The sequence below is a fragment of the Talaromyces marneffei genome, chromosome 2, assembly GCF_009556855.1.
Source record: "Talaromyces marneffei chromosome 2, complete sequence".
Taxonomy (NCBI): Eukaryota; Fungi; Ascomycota; class Eurotiomycetes; order Eurotiales; family Trichocomaceae; genus Talaromyces; species Talaromyces marneffei.
In genome coordinates this window covers 1953777-1980454 of record NC_072349.1, presented here as the reverse complement: position 1 = coordinate 1980454, position 26678 = coordinate 1953777, and the positions used below count along the sequence as shown (strand labels likewise).

The window sequence follows — 26678 nt, the reverse complement described above, 5'->3', positions numbered from 1 at the left end:
AATGTATGTATATATGTATGCTGAAGGGAATGTAATTATAGATGGTTAGTTAGATAATTGTAGATATAGGTAACTTAATAGATTAACAAATCTACGTTGCCATGATTCACTGTGCTTAGAACTTCCTGTAGTTAGCTAAGCAAGCAGTGGAGAAATAACTAACTAGGGTTACTTGATTATTACAAGAAAGATGTAGTAGACAAATCGTATAAATTATTATTATCAGTATACTGATGATAGACGATGACTGTCCGACTATAAATATAGGTATAGGTAATTCGAAACGAGTGACATGATATCGAAACAACACAACAAACGTATTACCACTCCTCCTTTCACCAACACCAGTCGAAGATGAGGGAGCGAGAAGAGATCATGGTATCAAGCAAACGAAAAAAGGAAAACGGACAGGAAAAAAAAAATAGCAAAAGCAAAGTGGTATCAATCTAGCAGATAGACAAGAGATAGACAAATGCACAACGGAGACACAGCTCAAAATGAAAGAATCAATCAAAGGAATTAATTGATTTGATTTCAGTTCAAGGTGCATGCTCGGGTATCGTTGCGAGACACTAGAATTTTTTTTGGCTTTCGTTTGGGTGTGGTTGTCAAGGTCAAGCAAAAAACAAAAAAGAACAATTATCGAAGAGAGAGAGAGAAAAATAGTGGGTATCATCATCTCGCCAACATTCCAACAGTCCTGTCAACAGTCCTGCACATTAATTAAAATATTTTCATTTCCCAAAGCAAAAAGTGAATTGGAAAAAGGAAAGAGTCAAAAGCGGGTATAGAACATCAGATTGTCAATTCGTCAGGCTGCCGATATGCCAGAACAAGTAGGGTGATCCCCGTCCCACCATTTTTCAAACTCCACTACGCTCGTTCTGGCGCTTCTCCTTCAAGCAGCAGCCTGGACAGGGGCCGCAGTGGGGGCGACGGTGGCGGGTTCGGCAGCGGTAACAACAGCCTCGGCCTTCTCGACGGGGGCGGGAGCAGCGTCCTCCTCAACGGGAGCATCCTTAGCGATGGGCTCGGGCTTGTCTTCACCCTCAGGAATGGTCTCGGCGGGGGCAACCTCCTTCTTCTTGTCGTCCTCGGACTTCACGACCTTGCTGGGCTTGCGGAAGAGACCACCAAGCTTGTTGACCTTCTTGCTGGCCTCACCGTCAGAGCTGATCTCAGTCTTGACCTTCTTGCCCAAGGTGCTGAACAAAGAGGTACGGCGCTTCTCAGGAGTGGTTTCCTCCTTCTTCTCCTCGGTGGCCTCAGCGGCGGGGGTCTCGGAGGAAGAAGCAGCCGCAGCTTCAACAACGGCGGGAGCCTCGGTCACGGCTTCAGGCTCGGCAGCGGTCTCTTCAACGGGGTTCTCGAGTTGAGGAGCAGTGCTGGCAACAGGGGCAACCTCCTCCTCGGTCTTCTCCTTGCTGGGGCTAGCGACCTTCTTGAAGAAGTCTCCAAAGATGGAAGCACGCTTGGCCTTGGCAGCAGGCTTAGCCTCCTCCTTCTTCTCCTCAGCAGGAGTCTCGGCAGCAGGAGCAGCCTCCTCGGTAGTGGCCTCAGCGGCAGGGGCCTCGGTGGTCTCAGCAGGAGCAGCAGTCTCGGCAGCAGCGGCCTCCTCGACAGGAGCAGTCTCGGCGGCAGGGGCCTCCTTGACCTCCTCCTTGTCCTTCTTACCCAATATGCTTCCGAAGATGGAGGCACGCTTGCGAGACTGAGAGCGGCTCTTCTTGTCATCCTTCTTCTCCTCAGGGGCAGTCTCGGCTTCCTTCTCAGGGGTGACGGCAGCCTTGACAGCGGTAGCGGCAGCAGCGGCGGCGGCAGCAACGACAACAGCGGGCTTGGTGATCTTCTCAAGTTCAGCCTTGAAACCCTCGCTACCGGTGACAGTCTCCTTGTCAGCCTCAGCCTCAGTGGACTTGGTGGTCAAGGCAGCAACCCAGCTGTCACGCTCAGCAGTGGAGCTAGCCTGGAAGACATGCTTGTGTCCGTTGGTCTTGAAGAAGAATTCGGAGGATCCTTCCTTGGTGATGTCGCTGACCTCAGACTACTCCATGTTAGGGGGTGAAGATTATTAAATGTGACGAATGGGTGACATACCAAGTTGAAGATACCAGCAGGGGTAGCCTTGTCCTCAGCACGCTTGGTCAAGAAAAGGAGGCCCTTGCCAGTCTGGGTGGCCCAAGCAGCGGTGCGCTGAGCAGCAGCAGAGCCCTTCTCGGAGGCGACGTAAGCGACCAAGTTCTTGGCCTCAACAGCATCGTCAGAGAAGTAGAAGAAGCGCTTGGTGAAGCGGAAGCTCCTATTGTACAGAAATTGCGTTTAGTGGACCGTCATACACACAAGATTCAATAGCAAACAATTTCACTTACTTGACGAGACCAGGTCCCTTGTAACCAAGGGTGCCATCGGTAGCGGGAGTGACTTCTTCCTTGGCCTCCTCCTTGGGAGCCTCAGCAGCAGCTTCGGTGGTTTCAGCAGCAGGAGCCTCGGTGGCCTCGGTGGCGGCCTCAGCCGGAGCTTCAGCAGCAGGCTCGGCAACAGCAGGAGCGGCCTCAACAGCGGCAGTTTCGGCGACGGGAGCAACAGTCTCCTCGACGGGCTTGGTGACTTCAGGGGCAGACATATCGACTGATATTAGGTGTTGTGTAAAAAAGAATTATAAATCGAGATGGGTTGAATTCAAGTTGAAAAAGTAACACTGAGCTCGACGGCGAGAACAGGTGGGTATCACTTGTGATTTTTGGAGGGGGGTATCTCGGGCAAGGGGTATCTCAAATGAAAATACAAGAGACGCAGAAGCAATAGCTATCAAACGACTCTGTTGGGTATCACAATTAAAAGGGAAGCCGAGGGCTTTGGAGGGGGAATTAAAAGGTTGTGCGAAGGATATGAGAAGAAAGAGAGAAGAAGAGAAGAGAAGAGAAAGGAAAAAGTAGAGGGAGGGAAGGACAAGAAAAAGGCGTGTATAGCTGACTGGTCCGATTAGGCTTAGTGCAGGGCAGAGATGAGGTAGGAGGAAGGAGGTAGGGAGGATGGAGAGAATGGGAAGAAAGGGAAGGCGCTTGGACGGGACTAGGCACACTGAGCGAGCCCCACCGTGTATTAGGTAACCTGGTAACCTGATAAACAGCAGTACGCGCTGTACGGTAACCATGCCTCTCTGTCGTCCTCTTTCTGCTGACCTTGATCAATCAAAGTCGAGGATACAGGCCGTAATCTCGATACCTGTTAGGCTGTAACAGTCTCGCTGCACTAAGCCTACCTGGGCACTGGCGCCTGACGATCGTCTAGCCTGGTCTTTCAGTCCAATAAGCTACCAAACAGGAGAGCTCTCCACTATGTAGTAGAGCCACCACCATAGTCCAACCCCACTGCAGCTGCCGTTAGCTCCTTTTCAAGACTTTTTTTTTTCTTTTCCTTTGCCATTTCCCCCTTTTTATGTACTCCGTAGTCACTGGTTAGTCAAAAAGTAAATACTGTAGTCACTAGTCTTTGATCAGACAGGGCAGTCACTCGATAGGTATCACCCGTCCGATGTTTTGTACTCGGTATGTGGTATGTCGTATGAGATGCTTTTGCCATCTCATCTACAATGACGTTTTCCTAGGCCGGCGGATCGGACTGCATGCTAGTTACTATGCACACGGTATGTACAGAGGGTATGCTAAACAGACACGGCAATCAGGTGACGCTTATCTGGTTACGGCCCGGTCGACTCACGAGCCTCCATCACCTGTAAGTTGTAACATACGGAGTATGCGGTGGAGTCGGTCCTGCTTTTATTTTCCGCAAGGGTGGTGGTGGTCAGTACGCACTACGCACGTCCATACATTTTAACTCGATTCTTCAGAATGCCCACAAGGGGGATACGCAGCACAACATGTGTATGTGTATGTACTCCGTACAGCCAACACGCTCAACACGTGGAATATGTCTCGTCGTCTCTTGACTACTTGACTCTCGACTCTCGCGAGACCAGCCAGAAACCAGCACTGTGTTTGGTGTTACCGTTGCCCAGTGTTTGTTACGGTAACAGGGTAACTAGCGCCAAAGCCAAAACATCAGATGCCGTGTGGGCCACACCAAACCATGGAACCGCTGGCAACATAAAAAAAGGAGAACTCTCCTCTCCCTTCACCTAACCCTAAGAAAGGCAAACACTCCTACGACGTACGACAATCATAGGCAGAAACCGGGACACATGGCATCATGACTTGCGTTCTTGACTCTTGGCCAAATCTTTTTTTTCCTTTTCCTTTTTTGGTTTCCCATAAGTGGTACATAATCCATGGTATCTGGTAAGTTACAAAAATCTTGTCGTTTTACGTGACAACGGCTCGTCGTGGCGATCATACGATCTGCAAGAATACTACAGTACGCAAATTTGGCATGGTATGCCGTTATTTGTTACAAAATGTATGCGTCACCTCTTTTAAGCCTTTTTACGTACTACATAAGTATACGGAGCAGTTATCTAGTAGTTAGTGTACCTCTCAATGCGGAAGGCGTCGACGAAGCAAGAAACCTGTCTGGGATTGGAAGGATGTGCAGTTCATCGTTTGGCGCTTCACGATGGAGGAGGCGAGCTTTATTTAGCTCGAGTCACATGTCTGCCGCCCTCGACCAAAATTCCGCCAAATTGGCAAAAGATAACAAAAAGGGAGCGATCTTTTTGGGTGAACCGTGTAGCGTCCGTCGCTTTTTAATTGGCCGGTTTCAAGATTTCTGTACATCATTTTATTTTTCTTTCCAAGGTTTTGACTTGAAGTTGACTGTCTTTTTTGAATTTTGAAGTTGTCATTGATAAATGGGCTAGGAACACGCAATCTCGTCCAAACTGATGATCAAATTCCATCCTATTCCAACCCATCTAACCAGACTATCAAAGATCAGAGGAAGGCGAAATACAATTTGCAACGTGTTGCAGGCTTTAGCACCAGTGATGGGCGCATGACCGTTTTAGCACAACGACAGATGATATGATTCGCACTCACTCTTGGCCATTCAGGTGAGTATGATTATCAGTCCACGGCCTTCTGGACCAACCACGATAGCCGAATGGGCCGTGCCGAATTCCGGCAAGTGGTGAGTGGCTGCTTGACACACATACACGCTACATACTACTCGTAGTATATGTATGTAACTGTTTGCCGAGTTGGATTCCGTTGGCGATAGGAAAGTATCACGGGTTGTCTTTTGGTGAGAAAGTTTATGCATCTTTATCTTCGTTGACTCGTAGACTCGTAGAACAAATCTCGACTTTTCTCAATGCCTGTCGTATATTTCATACTCATACGCTCCTAGGACATCGAAGACATCGAGCCATCCATGTCAGGAATAAAACAAGTCAGGACTTTCCCAAATAGTATCTAGTCTATATGAAACCCGCCAAGCACTAGCAAATTTGCAGTAAGAGGACAAAAATATAGGTCTTTATTCCGATTCGTTTTAAGTACTGTGCGGTCTTGGACTAAGCTCTCACGGCGCGCTTTCGTATTTTAATTCTGACGAAACTCCACTATGTCGTACACTTGCTTCAGCCCTCTAGGAGACTAGGAGTCTAGGAGGACCGCCACGGAGGTAGTATCGAGTCTCGACTCGGAGTCGACTCCCTAACTACCTTAGTGTACTCCGTACGGAGTAGATGACTCACTAAAAAAATTTTTTTTTTTTGTGGACGGTTCATGCGGTCTGGACTCGGGAATCCGCAGGCGGTTAGAGATGGTTAGTTTTGTCTCAGAATCACGAATTGTCAATGTATTTTTTTCACATAATTGGCTGACAAATAGTTAACTCGTAAGTTAAATAGCCCTAACTTAACTAGACGTTAAGTAATATTGTCTCTTTTATAGCCATCACCCTGAAGAATCGACGTATCAAACTGAGGAGTTACTGATTGAAGGTATGATTTGACATTGCTGACAGCCAGTAACCGTGAATGGCCGACAGGGGAACCAGGGTCATGTCAGGTTACAGAGTAGTTTCATCTTGAACGTGCCATTTAAGAATTACAGTCAATAATTTGACAGGTGCCCTTCAATCCGTTGACCAATAGTTTAAGCTGCCTCGAATGTTGAGAAAGCTTGATACACGTCTTGGCTCATTGCTTTTTTTTTGGTCGTCGACTTCCATGGACCACCACATAGCGCGCTGTGTGTTATGGATTCCATTGTAATGCAGAAGCCACACGGCTCAGATATTTATGCATTTTCTTTTTCCTGAGGAAGATCACATCAAGACACGTACATACTAAGTATTCGAGTAACTGGCCTGTGAACAATGGACATTCAAACACAATAGGGACATGCCTCCAGCTCTAAAGCTGGTGAAGCTGATGCCATCCACGTGTAACAGCATAAAAGATTCTTCTAGTCACTCAGCGAACAGCTGCGAGATCCTTTATTTGAGGAATATACTCACATATCTCCAGCCGCTGATGAGCCTTCCTAGTCGAGTATTTTTGTGAGATTAGTGGCTTATTTGGTATACCTGATCGAACCAGAAGATTATGCCGATGTCTCAATGGTCTGTTAAACAGAAATCATGAATACCATCACCGGAGGTCGGAATGTCTGGAGCGGACAATCTTTTGTCAAAGAAATTGATTGGTTGTTCTGAAGAATGTTGCCGCCCTTGGCTTCCTGCATCTTAAGTGCTTGCAGCCCATTGTAACCAAAATGAAAGACGTGGTATCAATACATTCCTCTAAATAGGTGCACTATGACGAGCTACGACGGTAATATGTAGTAGTGTGTGTGTGTGTGTGTGTGTGGAAAGGTCATTCATGCATAGCATTCGTCCCGGATCTGCACTCTTATGGCAACACCATAAAATTGTTGAATTGTAGTGATCGAATACCGGTATCAAAATGGCACGGCGTGACTATTGTTGAGACTTACCATCACCGTCAGACTCCTGGCCCTTGATACCGACTTGCGAGACTGTGAAGACTTTTGACAGTCAGGCTGAACGCATCAACAAGCCCAAGACTGCGCGCAGATAGAAACAACCATGTTATGCACTTGATGAGAGGATGAGCCGCACTGCATCAGTAGCATGGCAATACTGAATTTCTGTTCGCGATACCGGTAGTTGACCGACATCCGCGTTCGAATTTATGCCAAAGGGAGGAAGATATACTATAGGGAGCATAACCTTGCCCCCCCAAAAAACGATCGTAAAAGCAGTATACGTCAATCTTTCGCACGAGAATCGACATCTCTGCTTCCCAGACCAGCATAGATAGTTGAGACAAGGACCTGACATATGTCGAGCCAAACTCTACGCTCGCATGTACGGTAACGAAATTGATACATCACCTCGTTACAGCTGGCTATTATCATATTCTTTCAAGCGGCTTCAACATAGCGGTCACTGCCCGTAGACATCGGCGCGAGTAAAAGTCACAGCCTAAAATGGTGAAATTTCATTTGACCCCATGCTGAGCCAATGACTGGTGGAATTATAGCTCCCAAGCTAGTCAGAGGAACGTATTAACTCGCCACCATCAATTTGACAGAGTTTCATGTGCCTCTCGTGTTTCCCGATATCCTACCTATGACAGTGAGTCTGCTGCTAGACGCAATGCGGAGTATTAGTGGTCATCTTGCTTGGTCTACTGTAATGTTCTCCCGTGATAATAGAAACATTAGTCAATGTATGTATCACGCGGAGTCAATAATCAAGACCGGAAAGTCACTCGGCATTCATGGGTGACTGGAATAATAATAGAACCCAGAGTAGAGGCTGAGGCATCCACGGTCAATGTATCAACCGACTATTGAAATCGATTCAAACCGGTCTGACTGGGAATCAGACGCGTGACGCCTACCACTGTAAACGACCTATGCGGGAACCCGATTCTCGATAGCATCTTACAATGACGAAGAATAGTATGCTCGTATCGCCTTCAGAAGAGGCATGAGAGCGGGTGGTAGTTGAACGGCAACAGAACCATCATTATCATAGTCCAAGACGATTTGAGGAATCGTATATCGCAGGAGATGTAGATAAATTCTTGCACAAGATTGAATAGGCCGCCGTGATTCGATCTCAGCTAACCACATCGCTGGTATGTGATTGAAGATGTCTGGGTAATCGGCATCGTTTGTTGTTTCGGATTCATTGAGACATTCGGCTTACCGTCACATTCAACTTCGTGACTTGCAAGCCCTAATTGACTGTAGTTAGCAATCGGATTTCTAGATCAGGTAAGCGCCGGCTTCCATAGTAGTCAGTCTACCGGAGATTGGCTGGACATCCGTGTTAGACACTAAACGAACCCGGCTAGCTTGTCATCCACTGGCTGTTTTAGGCGATAGTGTATTAGTGATACGTAGTGTTTTTCTCGACTAGCTCACCGCCTGGTGAGCCTTGGATTGCCTTCTAGCCAGCCCGAAGACGAATAAAAGCCCAGAGTTGGACGGTGAGCTAAAACTTCAAGTCGATAGTCGGATAGTCAGAAGCAGCGGATGATCTAGACGGCGCACACCCATGCGCTAGTTTGAATTGGCCTTTGCACCGCACGCCAGGCAAGTGGCATTCACACTCGGCTCGTGATACCCAGTTGAAACATTGTTTCATCCTGCTCTTTGGAATTCCGCGGGCTTATATCGGAATCACTAATTCGTATTGGCTAGTTTTCTCACAGTTGCAATAAACCATAACATATTAACAACCGGTTCTCTTTCTCGTATTGGAATTTTGCACCTGCTTTTGTTCCACCTTGTCGCTGAAATTAGCCCTTAATAATATTAGCCCTAACCCGGTCTAACTGAGTTCTTCCTAGCGCGGGGCCGTGCGGACTTGTGTCGGAATCAATTTAGTAGAAATCAATCTATTCCGTATGCGACTTGGACGGTGGTGGCTATGCTCAGTGTCCTTCAATTAAGGAATTGGCCCAAGGAAATGCAAGCTGTGTCACTATTCATGTAGGGAGTAGTGATGGTGGTCTTGAAAGGGTCAATTTGAGCGTGTACTGTTGTCAAGAAACCATTGTCACAAAAATCAAATATTCATGAATTTTTTTTTTTCAGTGGGGTACTCCATATATATTGTGCCATGGCCCATGTGTGTGGGCATTGCGCCTGGGGCCTGGACACTGGGTGTACGGAGTAGAGTTCCGTCCGCAGGTCCATGGCGGTGGAGAAATCATTCCGTCCACAGCCCGTTAAAGACCTGACGTCGGGGTCAGAAGAAGGAAAAGTCTGTCCTCGGATTCGGAGTTCGTATCACGATCTGGACATGGGTGTACTGTATACACTATTATGTATGTAGAGTACTCGAGCGCGATTCCGGCACAGGTAAGTTGCAACAGGGGTGGGGTGAGTCATCCCAATTAGCGATTGCATACGTACTCCAGGACATCATTCTGTAGTAAGTAACTAGCCATAACCCACGAGCTAAGACCCCAAGGAATGTAGTGCCATTCGCCAATCAGCACCAGGGCATATAGGAGATAATGATATGATCCCTATTCATTAATCAATCATCAAAAGGCGCGTGCTCTATACCGGACTCTCTACCATTCGGTTTCTCGCAAGGAACTGGAAATTGGAGCAAGGGACAGAAAGAGGAATCCAGACGCGTGAGTCTCAGACGGGTTGTCGAAAGGCGTGCGGCGACCATCGCGCTGGAAGCTGCGGCTCGGCGTCCGCCCAATCACGACGCGTAAGGGCTATGACTCACTCGTAACGCCCCACTCTAAATAAAGCCCTAAGGCCAGACTGGTCTAGTGCGTGCGTAATTCTTCCTGATTGGCCCATTCTGTCCCGTAGCGAGGCTGTTCGATGGCTCCTACCAAATCTGCCTCTTCGGAGTCCCTCTCTGGGCAAGTGCGGGCTCTTCCTCGTACCTACCTACTAGCCGTCCGAACCACCCTCGCTTACGCCGCCCTTAAGACTGCCTGATTTCCCCCCAAGGTTGGTGCCTGGTTTTTTTCTCTTCCCTTTTCTCTCTTCTCTTATCCACATACCCTTCTCACATCCATCACACATCACATTATTATTATTATTATTCCACCAAACAAGAACAAGAGATCGTGTATTCCTCCATAATGGCGGCCTTTTAAGTGTCTCGTCACTTCGGTCCTTGCTCTGTCCCTGCTAAAGCGACAGACAACACAATAAATCCCTTCCGGATCCCAGTTGTCACTCTCCCCTCAACAATCTCAACTTCAGAGTCTCCCCTTTTAGGGTCTCTCTCTACCACTATTTCGTCCGACTTCACGTCGTTCACCACGGATAACCAACAGCAATCATGGCTTCCCAATCCCCCACTCCAGCAGCCTTTGGCGCAGTTCCCGAATTTGAACAACAGCAACAACAACGACAACAAGAGCAATCTACATCAGGACTTCGTGCTCTATCCGCAACAGCCTCTCTCTCGCCCGCCAGTCAATTCTTGGGACGAGCGTTCGCCAGCACCTCTGAGTGCCAACCTTAATCAAGTACCTGTGAAGAACCAATCTCTGGTCAACCGCCGACACACAGTCCAGTATAGCAGTGTCAACGTACACCAGCAGCAGATCAAATCCGTTCAGCAAGTGAACAGATTGTTTCCACAGTCTACCGGGTCGTTACTTCCTCCGTCCAGCTCTTATCGGTACAGTCCTTCGAGCCAGAAGCGTCTCGCGCACCGTCTTTACGCAGCTTCTGTGCCTTCAAATTCTCCGCTTGCAAACCGTCCTCCGGTTCCTTTGTTTAACAGCACACAAAATACCCCAAACTATCAAAAAAATCAGCACAAACAACATCAAACACATCTACAACAGCATCGCAGAGTCATGTCTTCATCCCACATCCCTCAAGGTAATTACTCATACCGCCTGCACCCCGCAGTCGATCTAACTGAGTCAGTCTCCCAAATTGACGCTAACGATTACTCTTTCCCCTTTACAGATTTCTCGCTAGATCTTTTTGATCTACCGACACAAAGCCCTCTGCTAGACGACTTGACCTCACCGACCTCGTCTATGATGGCATCTCCACTCCCTGACAGTTTTGGATATATGACGACGTCCTCGGTTCCTGTGCCTCCGGGCACAGTCTCGCCAATGGACTTGATGTCTGGTCCTCCGTCGTCATTTTCTACTGAGCTTGGCACTCCACAATCCGCATTCGACTCGCCTGCAGACTTGTCCTTCGGTCAATTTACATCACCCGTGTATGTGGCTGACGGCGATCTGCCGGCCGATTCCAATGACTGGAGTTCGCTTTTCCCAGATAGCCATATTTCTGGTGAAGACTTCGACATGACACTCGCCACGTTTGCGCAGGAGAAGTCGGGCAAACCCCGTCCTTCTACCGCTAGCATGTCGGCTGCCTCCCCGGAGTCTTATACAGATGGAGATACTTCGTCCCCCAAGGCGAAAAACAAGCGCAATCTCCCTGAACCAAAGTTTGATCCGGCTGACCCGGTCGCCGTCAAGCGTGCCCGAAATACAATGGCTGCACGTAAATCACGACGACGCAAACTAGAGAAGCAGGAGCAGATGGAAGATCGGATCCGAGAGCTCGAGGCAATGCTAGCCAAGTCCGAAAAGGATGTACAGTACTGGAAGGCCATGGCGCAAACCTCGATGACCGATGCTTGAGTGGTCAGTTTTGAATTATTCCCGCGTTCTTGTTACGACAATTTCTAAAAGTATACCTTCCTTTTGATGGTCTGATGTGCAAAAGTTTGTTTTGCTGCTTTTTTGTATTTGTGCTTGTTATCATGGTACCGGCAGTCAGTGGCTACCTCGGTAGTAGGGGGCTGGGAATGCCTCACACCTGGGAGGAGTACCAGTCGGATTGACTTGTAATCTGACAATGACGCTCCGAAAGGCAAAAGTGTATTTTTTTTACTTTATATATCATGTCTGTCTTGATTGACATGGCGTGCTTTTTCTTCTGACGAACATCACCAACTGGATTCACTTCATGTTTTATTTGTTTGTTTTATATCCTGGGTTTAGTGTTTCTGGTTTTCTCTGGGCCGGTTCTGATGTCTCCTTGCTCATGCCTGGATTGACTCGTGGCCAGAATGCTTTGTTGTGTTTTTACATTAGCTTTGCTAATCTAATCATCTCAATTTGGACTTTGTTTATTCTCTGAAGTAGATTTGATAGTAGCATTGCATTCGAGTACTTGAGTGAACATTATAGTTAATAGCACAGGAATTAAGTATGTAGATAATATGTGGTGGCTGTTTTAGCACAATTGAGCAGACCGTATTCTCCCCTTAACAACACCATTCTCACTACACGTACATCAGACCCGTACACAAATTTCAAGAACAAACACGGAAAAGACTATTAAAATCAGAACAAGCATTACAAAGAACCCGGCATCGGTCGTGAGCGTCTAAAGAGCCCACATCTCCGAGAGAAGCTCTTTGGCATACGCCCCAGCCACAGCTGCGGCATAGCCCTCCCAGTCATGGCTCCTATGAGAGTCGGCATAGTGACTGATTCCTCGTATGACAAAACAAGGCAAAACTCTCATTACTCCTGTGGCCTCCGTCTCGATACAATTGACTTGATACGCCTCGGATAGCTTATCCCGCGCCATGCTGTCATGTACCATTCGATTGGTGGAGGCAATCAAACCATAGTGAATGACCGGAGCAGAGCCATTCCTTGGACGCCGCTGGACTGTCATTTTCACGTTACAGGAATTGCATGTCCTGGAATTTGCATCTACATGATGGTAGCCCGCAAGAAATAAGCGATCCAACTGAGCTGGGCGAGCAAATTTTTGGGCGTTCTGACCACTTCTATCCTTGATCTCTGCCAGGATCGACTCGACCCGACGGTCTCTTGTAAGATGAAGAGATTGTAGCTTCGTAAGTGCCGCCAAGACTACCGGCGGCGGTTGGTTGAGCAGGCGCACTTGTTGAGAATAGGCATATGCGAATGCGTCGATGTTTTCTATAGATATAACCCCTCCGTGCCTGATACCTGGCTTACCGACCACAACGTCACCCAATCGAATATCCATCCTTTCGCTGGGTACTCCTCCTCCAATGCCAACTATCAGCGCGAGTCTGACTGATTTAAAACTAAATTTCAACTGGGCGGTGGCGTTGCCTTGGTCTCCGAAGGGTAAGCGGGCAATCACAACGTTGTGTTTTTCGATGCTCCCAACTATATAGGCATTGTTATCGTTCGGCTTTTGAGGCAGGCCATGGTGGATCTCGTCTAGGAGAGCTTGCGCTGCTGCCATTTCCAGGGGCAAGGTACAGATCCAGGCGATTGTATAATCCTCGTAGGATAGAACTTTCCTCGCTGCCATCGTAGAAGTATTGATGCTGACTGGGTCTGTTTAAGGTTATGGTGCAAGCACAGATATATATATATATATATATATATATATATACAAAAAAGGAGACGGAGATAGATAGTATGTATTTGTAAATATTTTTTCGTGGAAGAAAACACGTCGAGATGTCGAGTATTTATCTCCAATTTGGGGTTCTATATTCTATATTGCGGCGCTAACAAGACAGAACTAACATCAGGCTGGCGCTTATAGATATCGTAGGACATCCAGTCGAATTCAAATGTTCAGAAATAGAACGCGTTTCATGATATAAATAAACCATGCTGAGAATTTGAAACGTATATTGCAGATGCCATATCGATTGGGTAGAATCATTAAAAGGGGTGCATGGGGGTTGAGAACTAATAAGTTGAATTGTCTTTGGCATTGGGTTTTGTTGCCGTTTTCGTTCCACTAGCCCTAACACTTGCCTTATCTCTAGACATCGCCCAAGGACAACCTTGATATGATCCCGGACTCGTATCAATTTGAATATTGTACAGTAAACGACCATATTATAGCAACTTAGGTTCCACTGCATATCGTACTCGATGGTGGGATGGTCTCAAACATCTAGATCGATATATATTGACATTGTGGTTCTTCAGTTGGTAATATCAGTATACTTAACTTGGGTGCCTGAAGCTCAATTGAATTATAAAGGAGGAACAATTGAAAACGGCCATGAACTATTCTCATATACTCGAAAGGACACTAGCAATCTATGTGAAATTCTATAGACGAGCTGTTGCACAACAACCCTTTTCACCTTCATCCTCAACTAAAACGCTCTTGTTATCCGCCTGCTTAGAAATCGGTACGTCTAAAGCCGGATTGCGCGTGAAGAAATTGACCGGCTTCAAGACAACCGTCATCTTCTCAACCGGCATAACCGGCCAATCCTCGACCCTGGGGTTGTGCGTCGTACCAAACGTATGCCACAGCACAAGATCCTGATTCCGAACGCTCTCCGGATTGGCCCTACGCGACTTGATCCACGTCGCAACACCCGAACCAGTTGTTGACTGCAATGTATGCTCTCCGGCCGCGAAGAGCTCGTCATCGTGGTGGCGAGTAACCCAGACCGGATAGTCACCGAATTCAGACCTGATGGAGTGATATGAGGATGGATGCGCGAGCAGCATTTGTGAATAGTGTGGTACGAGTTTGTAGCCCACTGGACCGCCTGTGACGGGGTTTCTGATATTTTCGTTGACAATCTTGAAGACACGGCCGACGCGATTGTCTGTGTCCAGGGGTGTTTCGTTCTCGATGAACTCGTTTTTCGTAATATAGCCAACGTTCGTCATGATTTTTGGGTTTTCGATTGGCATGGGATGAGATTCTTCTACCATGATGGAATTTTCGTATCCGTCAATTGCAGGATCAATGCGGAGGGAGAACAGATGCTGGTGGTACGGAGCCATGACACCGGGAGCAACAACCGTTCCAAATGGGACAGAGGTTCCCCTATCTATGAAAGCTGTACTGAGTATACCAGTTGCGCGCACTTCATAGGATATCTCCGCGGCTTGGTTGAATTGGAAGGCAAATATGTACTCGTAATTGCTCACGGTGATGACGGTCTGCAGCACAAGTACACGAGATCGAGTGACAACAGCGTTATCGGTTCTGTAGTTGGTATGTTTCCACAGGATACCGTCGTCGATTTCATGGCAGCAAACGACGTTTGACATCTTTGTAGGTACACCGTCGTTGGTGTGGTGCCAGAAATGGAAATATTTGATATGGCCCAAGCAATCACATCCTATCATCGTTAGCCTAGAATAGTAGTATATGATGCTTCAACAGAGGGTATTACCAAGGCCAAGATTGTTAGCATTAACACCGGCACCATTGTTCCCAAAGTCGAAGGCCGCCTTACGAGGATAAGGGGCTCGCGGATCGCCGTAAGGAACAAACATCTCAGAACTCGAAAGTCTATGAAAGACCCTTCTGTTATCATAGGTAACATCATGAATCACAAGCCCTTCTCTGTAGTTGAAGCCAACCCGAAACCTCCACTTCTCCCAGTTGATTAAGTTTCCGGTCGTTTGGAAGGATGGGCCAAGCGGCTGAGAGACGGTCAGAGGCTTGACTGTTGTTCTGCGCTCCGGGACCAGGTCTGGATGGTATTCGCTGGTTGTGTGAATCTTGGCTCTGTCGAATGGCCTCAATGTGCTTGCGTCGGCAGTTATCATCCGGTCGTTTACGCCCGAGGGGACTTTCAAGACCTGCATAACCTTCATCTCGTCGGACAGCTCGGCAATGAACTCCAACGGGTAGGCGTAGTGATTGGCGTCCCCGTGTGGCGACAACTTCATATAGAAGAAGCACTACCTTCGTCATCAGCAAATAATTGTGATATGAAGAGCTCGATTCTCCTCTTACCATGACACAGCGCCTTGTCATATCGTTCATGCCATCAGGCGAATATGTCCAGGGATCGCAAACAACGACCGCTCCCTCAGGTAATTGCAGAGCCTTGATAGCGGCCTGAACCCGCGAGTCATCCAAGCATGCCTTTTCGCACTTCTTCATCTCCCCAGCGTCGACATAGGCATGGTGACCGTCCAGATTCTTTACGTCTGTTACTTTTTTCTGTACCAAGTCAACCCGGCCCCGGCGGAATTGGGTCGCCTTATCCACGTAGAAGAGGACTTGAGCGATACGCGGTGGAGGACTAGGAGGTTGTTCCTTTAGTCGTTCCGCCTCGAGGTATGGTATGAGTTCCTTCTTTGGGGGCTCCCATAGCGTGATTGCTCGGAAAATCAGATCATTACTAGGGAAGCTGTTTCGTACTATGTGTGCAGCCTGAACTCCGCGTCAGTAAACCATTAAGAAGTTGCTTTGGTGTTGTGATTCCTCACTAGAGAGATTTCCTGCGGTGTGAGGGGGTCGAGAGGGTGCACAGCTGCCATTGTCGTGGAAATTGAAGTTTAGTATAGTTACGGGCCTGGGTAGTCAATAATGTAAAAGCGCTTCGTACTCCAATTGAGCGGCTTCTTGAAGTGAGCGGAGGAAATTCAGGTAACTACACAACTAGTTAACTAGTTGATTGCAAACCCCGCCTGCGGAGTTCTGTCCATTGTCTCTATATATTTAATTCATCTCCATTCTTATCTGCAGCTTGCGTGTCGAATTCGGAAACCGAGTCAGTCGAGTTTTAACTACATCGGGCAACTGTTGACGGCGAGCTTATCAGAGTTAGGGCTAATCTTGGAAGGTGTCGGCGATTCGGCGGTGTGGTTCAATCATTGTTATCAATATGCCAGTGCCAACGCATGCATCCATCTATTGTAGGGACAAAGGGCCAGATGCAAGAGACTCAAGCTCTGTCCAATAGCTCAATTACAATATACGCCTACATTGAATGTATTCTCAGCTCAGATTTGCCTTTAAGAGATCACCGAGTCTTTTCGATCGTAATCACCCAAGCCATGTCCATTCTTAACGTTTCCCTTTGTCTTTCGTACCTATTCTTCTTATTCCTCTATTACAATACCAAGCATGGTGAGACCACACATCGCGCATACCTTTCTTTGTCACTTTCTCCATCTCATTGCGTGCAATAAACAATGAATTCGCTCCACTGATTGTGATGCATAATTCAATTACTCGCACTGAGACTGAAAGAGAAACAAAGAAAGGCGTTACTGAGAGCGTGATTCGACCTGGTCTGTGAATAGAGGGAATAGTTGCACTAAAAGACACCAGAAAGTAGTAAAGAGATAAGAGCAAGGGATGAGACTCTCATAAGTATCTGTCTCTTTGGTTGTCATCACCGCTGAAATAGAAGCCTGGTTTTCAGGCTTGTAGAACTATCGAAACAAATGTAAAACAACCCAGGGCAGAGAAAATGGTCTAAATTGTTTGAGTTCCTTTACTCCTACCACTTTCCATCTTAGCTGTTCTAGAGCCAAATTGAATAGCTCGTTTTTTCTCCTGCGCCGTCTGTACCATGCCCAGTTTCAACGCCAGCAAGCGAAGGGCTTTCTTTTCAGAATCAAGGCTTTCTGCAATCCGGTCAAACTCATTGTTTGGTACGGGTTCTGCTTTCGCTGTGCCGAACCCACACCGTTCCCAGACAGGTGTCTGTGTGGTCCAGGATACAAACTCCTCGTCAAGGAATGGGAAACGAGCTTCGCGTCCCCAGTTCGATATGACGCGGTCATCACGGCCGAGGTTTCGTTTACCGAGACGACCAACGTCTAGATCGATTTCATCAATGAGACCTTGAAATCCTTTGCGAGCAAAAGCGATTCCGTGGCGTCCATAGCCAGCGAAAAGTTCATCTGCACCCAAGCCAGAGAGCAAGACTCTTGCTGTTGTTGTATATATTGTAGTTGTATCGCTACTATCGCTGGTAGCCACAGTACCTTGCCCTCTAGATGCAAAGTACAAAGCACAAGCAATAGATAGATCCATCTCGGTATTGTGTGGTCGCATAAGCTGAATGACCTCATCTCGATGTGCAGTAAATTCTTGAAACGGTACGTCGACAGCGACGAATCGCCAGACGCGATCCGGACAAGCTTTTTGTAGTTCGGCATGCCCAGCCCGACCTGTGATACGATCTGGGCAGCTTTCATAGATAGATGGCATTTGTTCTTTGCCGTTCTCTTTTTCGTGCTTGGCCTTCAAAGCGGCTGCAACACGAGGGTTCTCAAAAGCGACATTGATCAAGTCAATACTCTCGTCCTTTGGAAGCGCGTCGTGGGAAAGCCTGGCGAGTAACGTGCAGTCCAAACCGCCAGAAAATAGCACCGCAACCTTGGCATCAGCTCCAGGAGACCCGCGTCCTAATTGTGGTATATTTCGAACGCGGATTTCTACTGATTGACGAAGCTCTTGTTCCAGTGCCTGTACACACGGAGAGGATAAAGATAAAGACGGTGGATCTGTGCTCGGCAATGTTCGATGCATCGGAGCGACTGGGTTTTTCAATAGTGGTGCTTCCACTGAGCCATATGACCATGGAATCACCTCCACCTGATAAAATATTTTGGGTGTGCCATCAGGCGTGTCGGTTGAAAGCAAAATTCGAGAAAGGTCAATCATATGCAGTCCGTCAGTCTCCACCTCATCAAAAGCAGCCCCTGGCGATCCATCACAGACACTGCATATCCTGAGCTTTCCATAGTCGTCTTGACCATGAAGCAAAGACCTCCTTCCAAGACAATCTCGGCTGAAATATAATCTGCGATGAACTCCATCGTAGAACACAAAGGAAAATGGTCCTGTAATGTTGCTGATGATGTTTGTTAGTCTATCAACGGATTTATCTTCTGCTTCCAATTCACCAGCATCATGGTGGTATTGGATAGCTTCAATGAACTTTTGAAAAACTAGTTCTGTATCATTCCCATCAACGAGCTCGCCGTTGACTTTCCATGCTTCGCCGTTCCAGCAGAGGACAGAATTACTCTTCGTATCCACAAGCGGCTGGCTAGTGACGTGATCGCCTCGCAATGCAAGAACCGATGAAATAAATGTAAGATATATGGTCTCTGGAGTGGTTGTCGACACTTCAGCGCCACGGGGACTTTCTAGCTTCACTAGATGAGTATAGTAATTATCAGGTCCTCGGTTTCGAAGCCATGTCGTGGTCTTTACTTGAGGCAACACATGCTCGGATGCACTCAAAGAGAAGAATATACCGCACATAACAGCTCACTGGTTAAAAGGAAGAAGCATCGAGATCGACAAAAAGAAAGAAAGTGAAATTGTTTATCTGGAATGCACAGAGGCGGAATATGGCGGCAGAATGATAAGCAAGCCGCAGATTGCGGGATGGGAGCCCAAGTGGATGGGATGGCGCCTTAAATAACGATTCCATTTCTGAACGAGATATTTCTGTGGATATTTGTCCGTTCCGAGCTGTCCTAGCTCAGACTCTTCTGGGTTTACCATTTAACACTGAAACAGCATGCTGCACCAACACTTGAACTAATCTTGCGACAACCTCAGGAGTAATCTTGAACTGCTTGAGGCGGGGAAGCTCCATGTCCACCTCCGATCAACGTCGGTCTTCAATATCGGACGATGATGCCAAGCTCAAAGATGCAAGTCATGCCAATAAACAAGACCCAATAACCACAAGCCTCGATAATACTGGATCTGAGAACGCCGCCAATATGGCAGAACAGGAGACCGGTGAGCCAGAGCTCCTACATATCGACCCATCTCCCATGGACGAGCCAGCAACCAAGAGCAGCGCAAGCACACACGATGCCAACCCTGAGCGATTACAAGAGTTATCACTATCCGTGAAGAAACCAGATAGTCTCAGCGTTCAAACTCAAATTGACGCACCGCCTCCACCTCCACTGAAAGACGACGCATACATCGATCCTACCCCAAAGACCCCTCAAGCACCTCGTTCCCCTTTGGGGTTACCGTCCGAATATACCGAGAAAGAACTCCCGAGCGTGCCTCAAGATGAGCAGCTCGAAGATAGACAGAAAGGTGGCGAAGTCAACGATGACGATCAGTCGGAGATACAGAGCATAATGGAACAATTCTCGGACGAAATGAAAGGGCCCAACGAGACAGAAATTATGTCTCCGCGTTTAGAGCTTGCCGAACATTTCATGGGCCAACAGAGCCAATTCCCACAGCGCAAATCGAGCCTCGAGCCACTTCCACAGATCGCAAGCAATTTCCCGACATCCTCTGGCCCATCTTCCGTACCATCACCTATTATCGTTCCAAAGTCCGCACCAAATGCCGGAGCTGATGTGCCCGGAACCCCACAGTCGACGTCGTCGAGAACAGGGCTGCCACCCCCTGAGCCAGAACCAGACCAACCGTTTGATTTCCATCGTTTCCTTGAGCAGTTGCGCCACCGAACCGCCGACCCAGTCGCCAAGTTCCTGCGTTCATTCTTGACGGAGTTTGGTAAGAAACAATGGCTGGTACATGAACAAGTGAAGATCATTAGCGACTTCTTAGCTTTCATAACGAATAAAATGGCCCAATGTGAGGTTTGGAGGCACGTTTCAGACGCAGAGTTCGATAATGCTAAGGAAGGGATGGAGAAATTGGTTATGAACAGGCTGTACAGTCAGACCTTTTCGCCAGCCATCCCACCTCCTCCACCTGTGCCACAAAGTGCGAGCAGAAGTAAACGGAGAGAACTGGAAAGAATCCATGGACCAGGTCGACGGGGCCAGCATCAGGAGGACGTTGAGCGCGATGAGATTTTGGCGCAGAAGATACGGATCTATAGCTGGATACGACCGGAGCATTTAGACATCCCGCCACTGGGTAACAATGGCCGTCGATTCATCAATCTTGCACAGCAAGGTACGATTTGCAAATTCGCGTTGAAACTCAAGACTAACTGTCATTATAGAACTGAGCAAAATCAAGGGTTACAGAGCCCCACGAGACAAGGTTATTTGCATTTTGAATTGTTGTAAGGTTATTTTTGGTAAGTATTATTCTCATTTTACTGCTGCAAAGGGACTCAATTGCTCATCTTGGCAATCCAGGGCTGTTGAAGCATTCCAAGAATCCCGATACCTCGGCAGATTCGTTCGTCCCCATCCTGATCTACGTTGTTCTGAAAGCGAACCCTGAACATCTCGTTTCAAACGTACAATATATTTTACGCTTCCGGAATCAAGATAAACTTGGGGGCGAAGCAGGTTATTACCTCTCTTCTTTGGTAAGCAACATTGGTCATTATAGCAACCGACTGCAAATCTGACTAGTATAGTCTGGCGCCATTCAATTCATAGAGACTCTTGACCGGACGAGTCTAACTGTTAGTGACGAGGAGTTTGAGAAGAATGTAGAGGCTGCAGTGTCTGCGATTGCGCAGGAGAATATGAAAGCTGAATCAGAAACGTCGAGCACCCAGGTTACTCCGCGCCCATCGGCAGATGCTGAAAGACATTCCCAAAGACGGGATGCCGGGCCTACGACGACAAATGAGGGCGAAAATGCCCCTGTTGCAGGATTGCTCCGGTCAATTCAGAAACCATTGTCATCAATAGGACGAATCTTCTCAGAGGATTCAGAACCCGACAGAAGAACTCAACAAAGCAGCGCAAATACACCACCATTGCCCGAGCGGGGACCTGCCCCCGAGCGTATTGATGCTCAAGAAGCAGCGGCTCGGCAAGCCAGCGCAGAAGCAGCGGAGGCTCGCAGGATACAACGAGTGGAGCATAGAGACGTGGTAGAGTAAGTAACCGAAGTTCAACTTGTGGTCGATTCCATGCTAACATGGTTGCAGGACATTATCAGGCATGTTTCCGAATTTAGATAAAGATATCATTGACGATGTTGTCCGGATGAAAGAAGGGAGGTATGTTGTCACGTTTTGAGAGCATTCCACGTTAAGAAATAGATGACTGACTTGATTACAGAGTCGGACTGGCGGTTGATGCTTGTCTCGCACTGAGTAGTACGGAATAGACGGGAAGTAGTTTGTGGCTGATTGCTGGACTCAATCGATAGTTCTACCATTTTGATGAATGTTTGCACATAATAATGACGACTACATTAAATAGCGAGTCCATAGATATCTTAGCATTAGCATCATAGCATCCTCCGTCAATAATGAGTGTTTGTTTTCTGATCTGACCTGAAAGAGTACGGAGCGCAGGCAACGAAACGAGTAACCAAACAGTGCAAACAGACCAAACGTGCAAACAAGGTGCAAACCAAGCAAACAGCTGCTGCCTAGCCCTCGATCTGGAATGCAGCCAATCACAAGCCGCGAACCGCAAGATCACTCCCTCGCTTAGCTAGCCCAAAACAGCACTAGCGGCCGTCCCGGCGTCTATATAAGCAGCTCTTCCCCCCCGACATCTTTAGGATTTTTCTTCTTCTTTCTTTTCTTCATACTTACCTTGTTTGGGTGACTGCGATCATGAAGGCGGTTCACCACAGATTGGTCCCTGCATTGCACAGCGCGGAGGAACAGTTTGTCCAACGGCCTTCGGGTCATTGGCAGGCGTATTCTTTGGCACCTTCCACTTTGTGGTACTTTTCTTTTCATCAAGGCTCGGCTATATGCTGGGTGTTGGAGAAGAGATTGCGTTGGCATTTTCGTAGCATAACCACTGTACCTTTGCTCAAATGCGGTAGTTACTGTACATTAATTAAGACTCAATAACCCTAGGGAGCTACCTAGTGAGTGCTTGTGTGCGGAGTATTCAGCGTGGAGCGCCACCAGCTCACGAGAGGTCTGCTGGGAAGTGACGTCTTTGCCACGGATTCGAAACGCCACTTCAGGCACCATATATATAACTGATACTGAGGCCTCATCTTCACCCTCATTCAAACAGATTTATCGTACACTCTCCATCGTTCTATTTCATCAAGCCACAATAAATACTAGTCAAACTGCTCAACTTCCTCCTACACTTCTTATCACGCCCACAATGCCCGTCAGCTTCGCCTCCCCCTCCGACAAAGAACCCGCCTCCCAAAACCCGACCGAAGTCCGCTCAACAGGCAGCGCAGGCGCCGCCTCCCTCGAAGCCATCAACTACCTCCAGCAAAATGAAATAGGCACTCGCACACGCATCGGCGCCTCGAGTGACGGTATTGTTTCTGCCCCGCACTCAGAACAGCCTACTGCCATGCCTTCGGGAAATGCGCCTAGTGCTCGCCAGTTGACCAAGGATGAGGCCGATCGGTTGTATGAGGAGAATATTGAGGATGAATACGCGAAGAGAGAGGGCGGTGCTTGATTCTTTGGTCGGGTTTCTGGTTAAGTGATGCGTTTGTATGATACATTGCAATAAAGTTCTCTGCTCAATATCATGGTCAAAATTGTAGCTGTAACTTCTTTTTATCGCCTGAAGACTGACGATCGTTATAGGGAATGTTGACAGTTACTTATGATATGCACTTTTTAGAGGCTTTCAGGCTCAATTTAACTATTTTTTCTGCTCAACCGTCTTGTAGTTTCGCTAAATGTAGACGCTGAAGCCCTAGGAATTTGATCAGGTCAATAGTGTTAGGGTTCTGTACAATCCACGCCTTCAACTGGCCCCCGAACAAGTGGAATTCTGTTCAGCACCCGCGTCACCAATTGTGATTGAGAGTAGAAACGGCGTGCGAACCAATCCCTTCTGATTAGCTCAGGGATCATGTCTAGATTTTGGTGCTGGCCATGCTCCATCATGCGATGCCCCGGCAGCCGTTCCTACTCCGGTAAGCTCAGCTGAAATTGGTAATCCCGATTGAAGGGCTGACAGTGGAGTGTTGATGGCTAATTCCAAGACATAACGATGGCTATTTGAGTGGGTGTCAATACTAAAGATGCCCTCGCCAGATGTTGCTGTAGGAGATTGAATAATCTTGGTTGTGAAGGTGCTCAAGCCAATATTCTATTGGGTAGCTGTACGACGAGAAAACTAAGCATGAGGAAGGAGTAAAGAGAGATCAGGAATCAAGCTGGGGATCTGGCTTCTTATAAAGAACTGCCATACGTAATCCCTAGCTTGGAATATCCCGGACATCTCCTTCCTTAGTGAATATCTAGATACAAAGATAAAGGGCGCATCCCGCAGAACTCATTGACATGACGGGAACTTCCACAAAGCCAGGCACGAAGCCATACAGAGTCCAACCGTCACATTGGTGATGGATTGATATTATGTGTGTTTGTATTGAAACGAATAATGGTAAATGCTTCGAGATAGACGGAAATTGATCTCTGGTGTTCTTCGTAATGACTCGGAAGTGGTTAGTCTTAGTGGTTTTATATTTCTGAGATCTTGCATGTGCTGCAACGAAGGCTATTGCACTGTGGGCAGTCGTTGTCGATTAAGGCAGAGCATGGGCCGAAGCCACACGAACAGCAGTACCAGACATTCAAGCGTGCTGTTGGGCTTGTAGATGGTTGCTGATAGAGATTTGTTGCACTCGATTGACTTTCAGGTCCCATTTTCTGGCTCAGAATGTGGTTGCGCCGTAGACTTCTTGAAAGCAGCGATATGTCATGGTGAGCATGCAACCCGCTCAGCTTTTCATGCTTCTTCTGAAGATATTGCAGCTTGGCAACATTGGAGTCATTTTTCCCAGACAAGTCCTCGGATATAGTGGGTTTGACAACAATTCTCGATCTGTCCGGGGGCTTGGACTGCAGAATACGATCCATTCTCAAGTAGTGCCTTGTTTTTCCTCTGTAATTCTGCAAATGGTAGCCTGTCTCTTTTAGAATCTGCTTCGTGTCGAAAGATTCATTCTAACCAGATTGAGTCGATGGAAGTCAGAGGACTCGGTCAATAAGGGAGGAATACGACGGGGAGGAAAGATAGGTTGACGATGTTGTCAGAATCGGGAGATTCGTTGTTGGATCAAATCAGATAATCGAACATTCTGATGCGTCTCCCACACGTCACTCGATAGCTTCAGTTCATTGTATCTATGAAATCAGCAAATTGGATTGACTTGATGGATCGCGACCTCGAAGAACAGTTCTAGAAGTAGGAGCCGAGTCGATTGAGGTCCGGTGCCTAACATCGCCCAAGGCTGTGCAAGCCGACTGATGAGTGTGATGCAACCACCACTAGACAATCATGCCAGCGACCGACCTACGCACATTACGCTAGGAAAGCAGTGCTTTTCACAAGGATTGCCATATACCTCATTGGCCAAGAATTGCGGCGAGACACATCAACAATGGTTCTTGATCTGTGCTATTTGATCACTGTTTCCTTCATTCATGTGCGCTTTCCAGGATCTAATTCATGAATGTAACGGAAGCTCAGGTAAACGAGGATATGAATTTCCTTTTCAAGTCCAATATTATAAAATTTCTTGTATCACCGATAAATTTTTGGATAGCATCCAACGATATCCCAACGAGAGGTGCCGACTAGTGTGGACATGTTGAATGGGCCGTCCCATGTTTAATCAAGTTCAATATTTCCAAATTTGATGACTTAGGCCCGCTAGTTCAACAAAAATTGAGCATTTCAATTACTGGGTGCCGTACAGTGGATACAGGGTGCAAAGCCTACATGATACTCTCGGAGATTTGTACAAATTGCCGATACAGAGATTGTCTTGCAGAATCCTATCTCCCTCATAAATAGTTATTCAATTCCGATAGCCTCATCAATCTGCTTACAACATTTACTTCAAATTTTTCCATCTGGCAATATCACAGAAATTGATCTGAAATCGGCAGGTAAGGATCGCCGAGCGAATCTTGATATGGCAGTATGACTGAACTTTGTGGAACTGACTAGATATACAAACTTGATCAACTATGGCAAGTGTCAATACAGTTCGTCCACGCGATTTCGTCGGATATGGCGCGAATCCTCCGAAATTCACTTGGCCAGGCGGCAAAAAAGTGGCCATCAACTTTGCCATCAACTATGAGGAGGGGACAGAGAGAAGTCCTTTGCTGGGAGACGGTGCACGAGACTCTCGTACATGGGTGAGGAGTCCACTGCCGGCGAGTGAGCGAGACCTTATGCAAGAGGGTGAATACGAGTACGGTACTAGGGTTGGAATCTGGCGACTTCTACGTATCTTTAAGGAGTTTGATGTTCCGTACAGCGTTTTTCTATCATCAGAGGCTTTACTGGTGAATCCCGCATTTGCAGAGAAATTGAAAACAGAAAATTGTGATATTGTATCCCATGGAACGAGGTCTATCAGCCGTCTGAACCTTACTGAGGAAATGGAAAGAGCGGATCTTCGTCGTTCTATTGACCAGACCCTGGAGCTCACCGGGAAAAGGATCCTGGGCGCGTTTCCCAGGCCACCTACTACAGGCAACAGCCGTCGCATCATGGCAGAAGAGGGCTTGCTGTACGATTCAGCCACTACCTGCGATGACCGTCCTCATTTTGCCGATGTGTCTGGCCGGCCCATGTTGATTCTCCCTTATGCTGTGGACACCAATGATGCACGTTTCTGGGGTGGCCAATCCGGTCCAGGATACACAGGGTCTACTGATTTCTTCGACTATTTGAAAGACGCCTTTGATGTGTTGTATCGCGAGTCATCCGAAAGTGGTACTATGATGTCGATTGGATTACACGCTCGTATTATGCGCCCCGGACGTGTGGCATCTCTCATTCGATTTCTGGAATATGTGAGCAAGTTTGATGGTGCGTGGGTAGCTAAGCGGAGTGACATTGCGGCACACTTTGCCCGGCTCTTTGCTCCTGAAGATACATGGAACCTCGATGCAGCATCAAGTCTCTAGAGACTTGACTAGATGGCAGGATAGCGAGACATATATACACCACATGTGGACTCTGTTTCCGATTGACGCGATGCGCACTAGATAGGTCACTATCATGAATCTAAATGGTGTTAAACTATAAATTACAAGTACAAGAATGCGATCCAATCATTTCTTGAGTTGCGTTGTAGTCATTAGGGCTTAGA

General features: G+C 47.4%; 8 protein-coding genes across 8 annotated transcripts; 4 read left to right on the top strand and 4 right to left on the bottom strand.

The window, feature by feature from the left end:
- Window positions 1–898: 898 nt before the first annotated feature.
- EYB26_003073 (uncharacterized protein) lies at window positions 899–2623 on the bottom strand (the record flags this gene model as incomplete). The annotated part of the gene is made up of 3 exons (XM_054262376.1): window positions 899–2044; window positions 2098–2299; window positions 2370–2623. 3 exons carry the CDS (start codon window positions 2621–2623, stop codon window positions 899–901), a joined length of 1602 nt encoding a protein of 533 aa, XP_054118351.1.
- Window positions 2624–10257: 7634 nt separating this feature from the next.
- EYB26_003072 (uncharacterized protein) lies at window positions 10258–11593 on the top strand (the record flags this gene model as incomplete). Its single annotated transcript, XM_054262375.1, has 3 exons — window positions 10258–10412; window positions 10501–10808; window positions 10899–11593. The coding sequence occupies 3 exons, from the start codon at window positions 10258–10260 to the stop codon at window positions 11591–11593; spliced, it is 1158 nt and encodes a 385-aa protein (XP_054118350.1).
- A 751-nt stretch (window positions 11594–12344) lies between these two features.
- Window positions 12345–13274, bottom strand: EYB26_003071 (uncharacterized protein; the record flags this gene model as incomplete). The annotated part of the gene is made up of 1 exon (XM_054262374.1): window positions 12345–13274. The coding sequence occupies one exon, from the start codon at window positions 13272–13274 to the stop codon at window positions 12345–12347; it is 930 nt and encodes a 309-aa protein (XP_054118349.1).
- A 761-nt stretch (window positions 13275–14035) lies between these two features.
- On the bottom strand, window positions 14036–16222 carry EYB26_003070 (uncharacterized protein; the record flags this gene model as incomplete). The annotated part of the gene is made up of 4 exons (XM_054262373.1): window positions 14036–15069; window positions 15124–15637; window positions 15693–16115; window positions 16172–16222. The coding sequence occupies 4 exons, from the start codon at window positions 16220–16222 to the stop codon at window positions 14036–14038; spliced, it is 2022 nt and encodes a 673-aa protein (XP_054118348.1).
- Window positions 16223–17165: 943 nt separating this feature from the next.
- EYB26_003069 (uncharacterized protein) lies at window positions 17166–18968 on the bottom strand (the record flags this gene model as incomplete). The annotated part of the gene is made up of 1 exon (XM_054262372.1): window positions 17166–18968. The coding sequence occupies one exon, from the start codon at window positions 18966–18968 to the stop codon at window positions 17166–17168; it is 1803 nt and encodes a 600-aa protein (XP_054118347.1).
- A 338-nt stretch (window positions 18969–19306) lies between these two features.
- Window positions 19307–21728, top strand: EYB26_003068 (uncharacterized protein; the record flags this gene model as incomplete). Its single annotated transcript, XM_054262371.1, has 6 exons — window positions 19307–20609; window positions 20659–20736; window positions 20798–20973; window positions 21025–21494; window positions 21547–21618; window positions 21680–21728. The coding sequence occupies 6 exons, from the start codon at window positions 19307–19309 to the stop codon at window positions 21726–21728; spliced, it is 2148 nt and encodes a 715-aa protein (XP_054118346.1).
- A 971-nt stretch (window positions 21729–22699) lies between these two features.
- Window positions 22700–23011, top strand: EYB26_003067 (uncharacterized protein; the record flags this gene model as incomplete). Its single annotated transcript, XM_054262370.1, has 1 exon — window positions 22700–23011. One exon carries the CDS (start codon window positions 22700–22702, stop codon window positions 23009–23011), a length of 312 nt encoding a protein of 103 aa, XP_054118345.1.
- A 2531-nt stretch (window positions 23012–25542) lies between these two features.
- On the top strand, window positions 25543–26493 carry EYB26_003066 (uncharacterized protein; the record flags this gene model as incomplete). The annotated part of the gene is made up of 1 exon (XM_054262369.1): window positions 25543–26493. One exon carries the CDS (start codon window positions 25543–25545, stop codon window positions 26491–26493), a length of 951 nt encoding a protein of 316 aa, XP_054118344.1.
- Window positions 26494–26678: the final 185 nt, after the last annotated feature.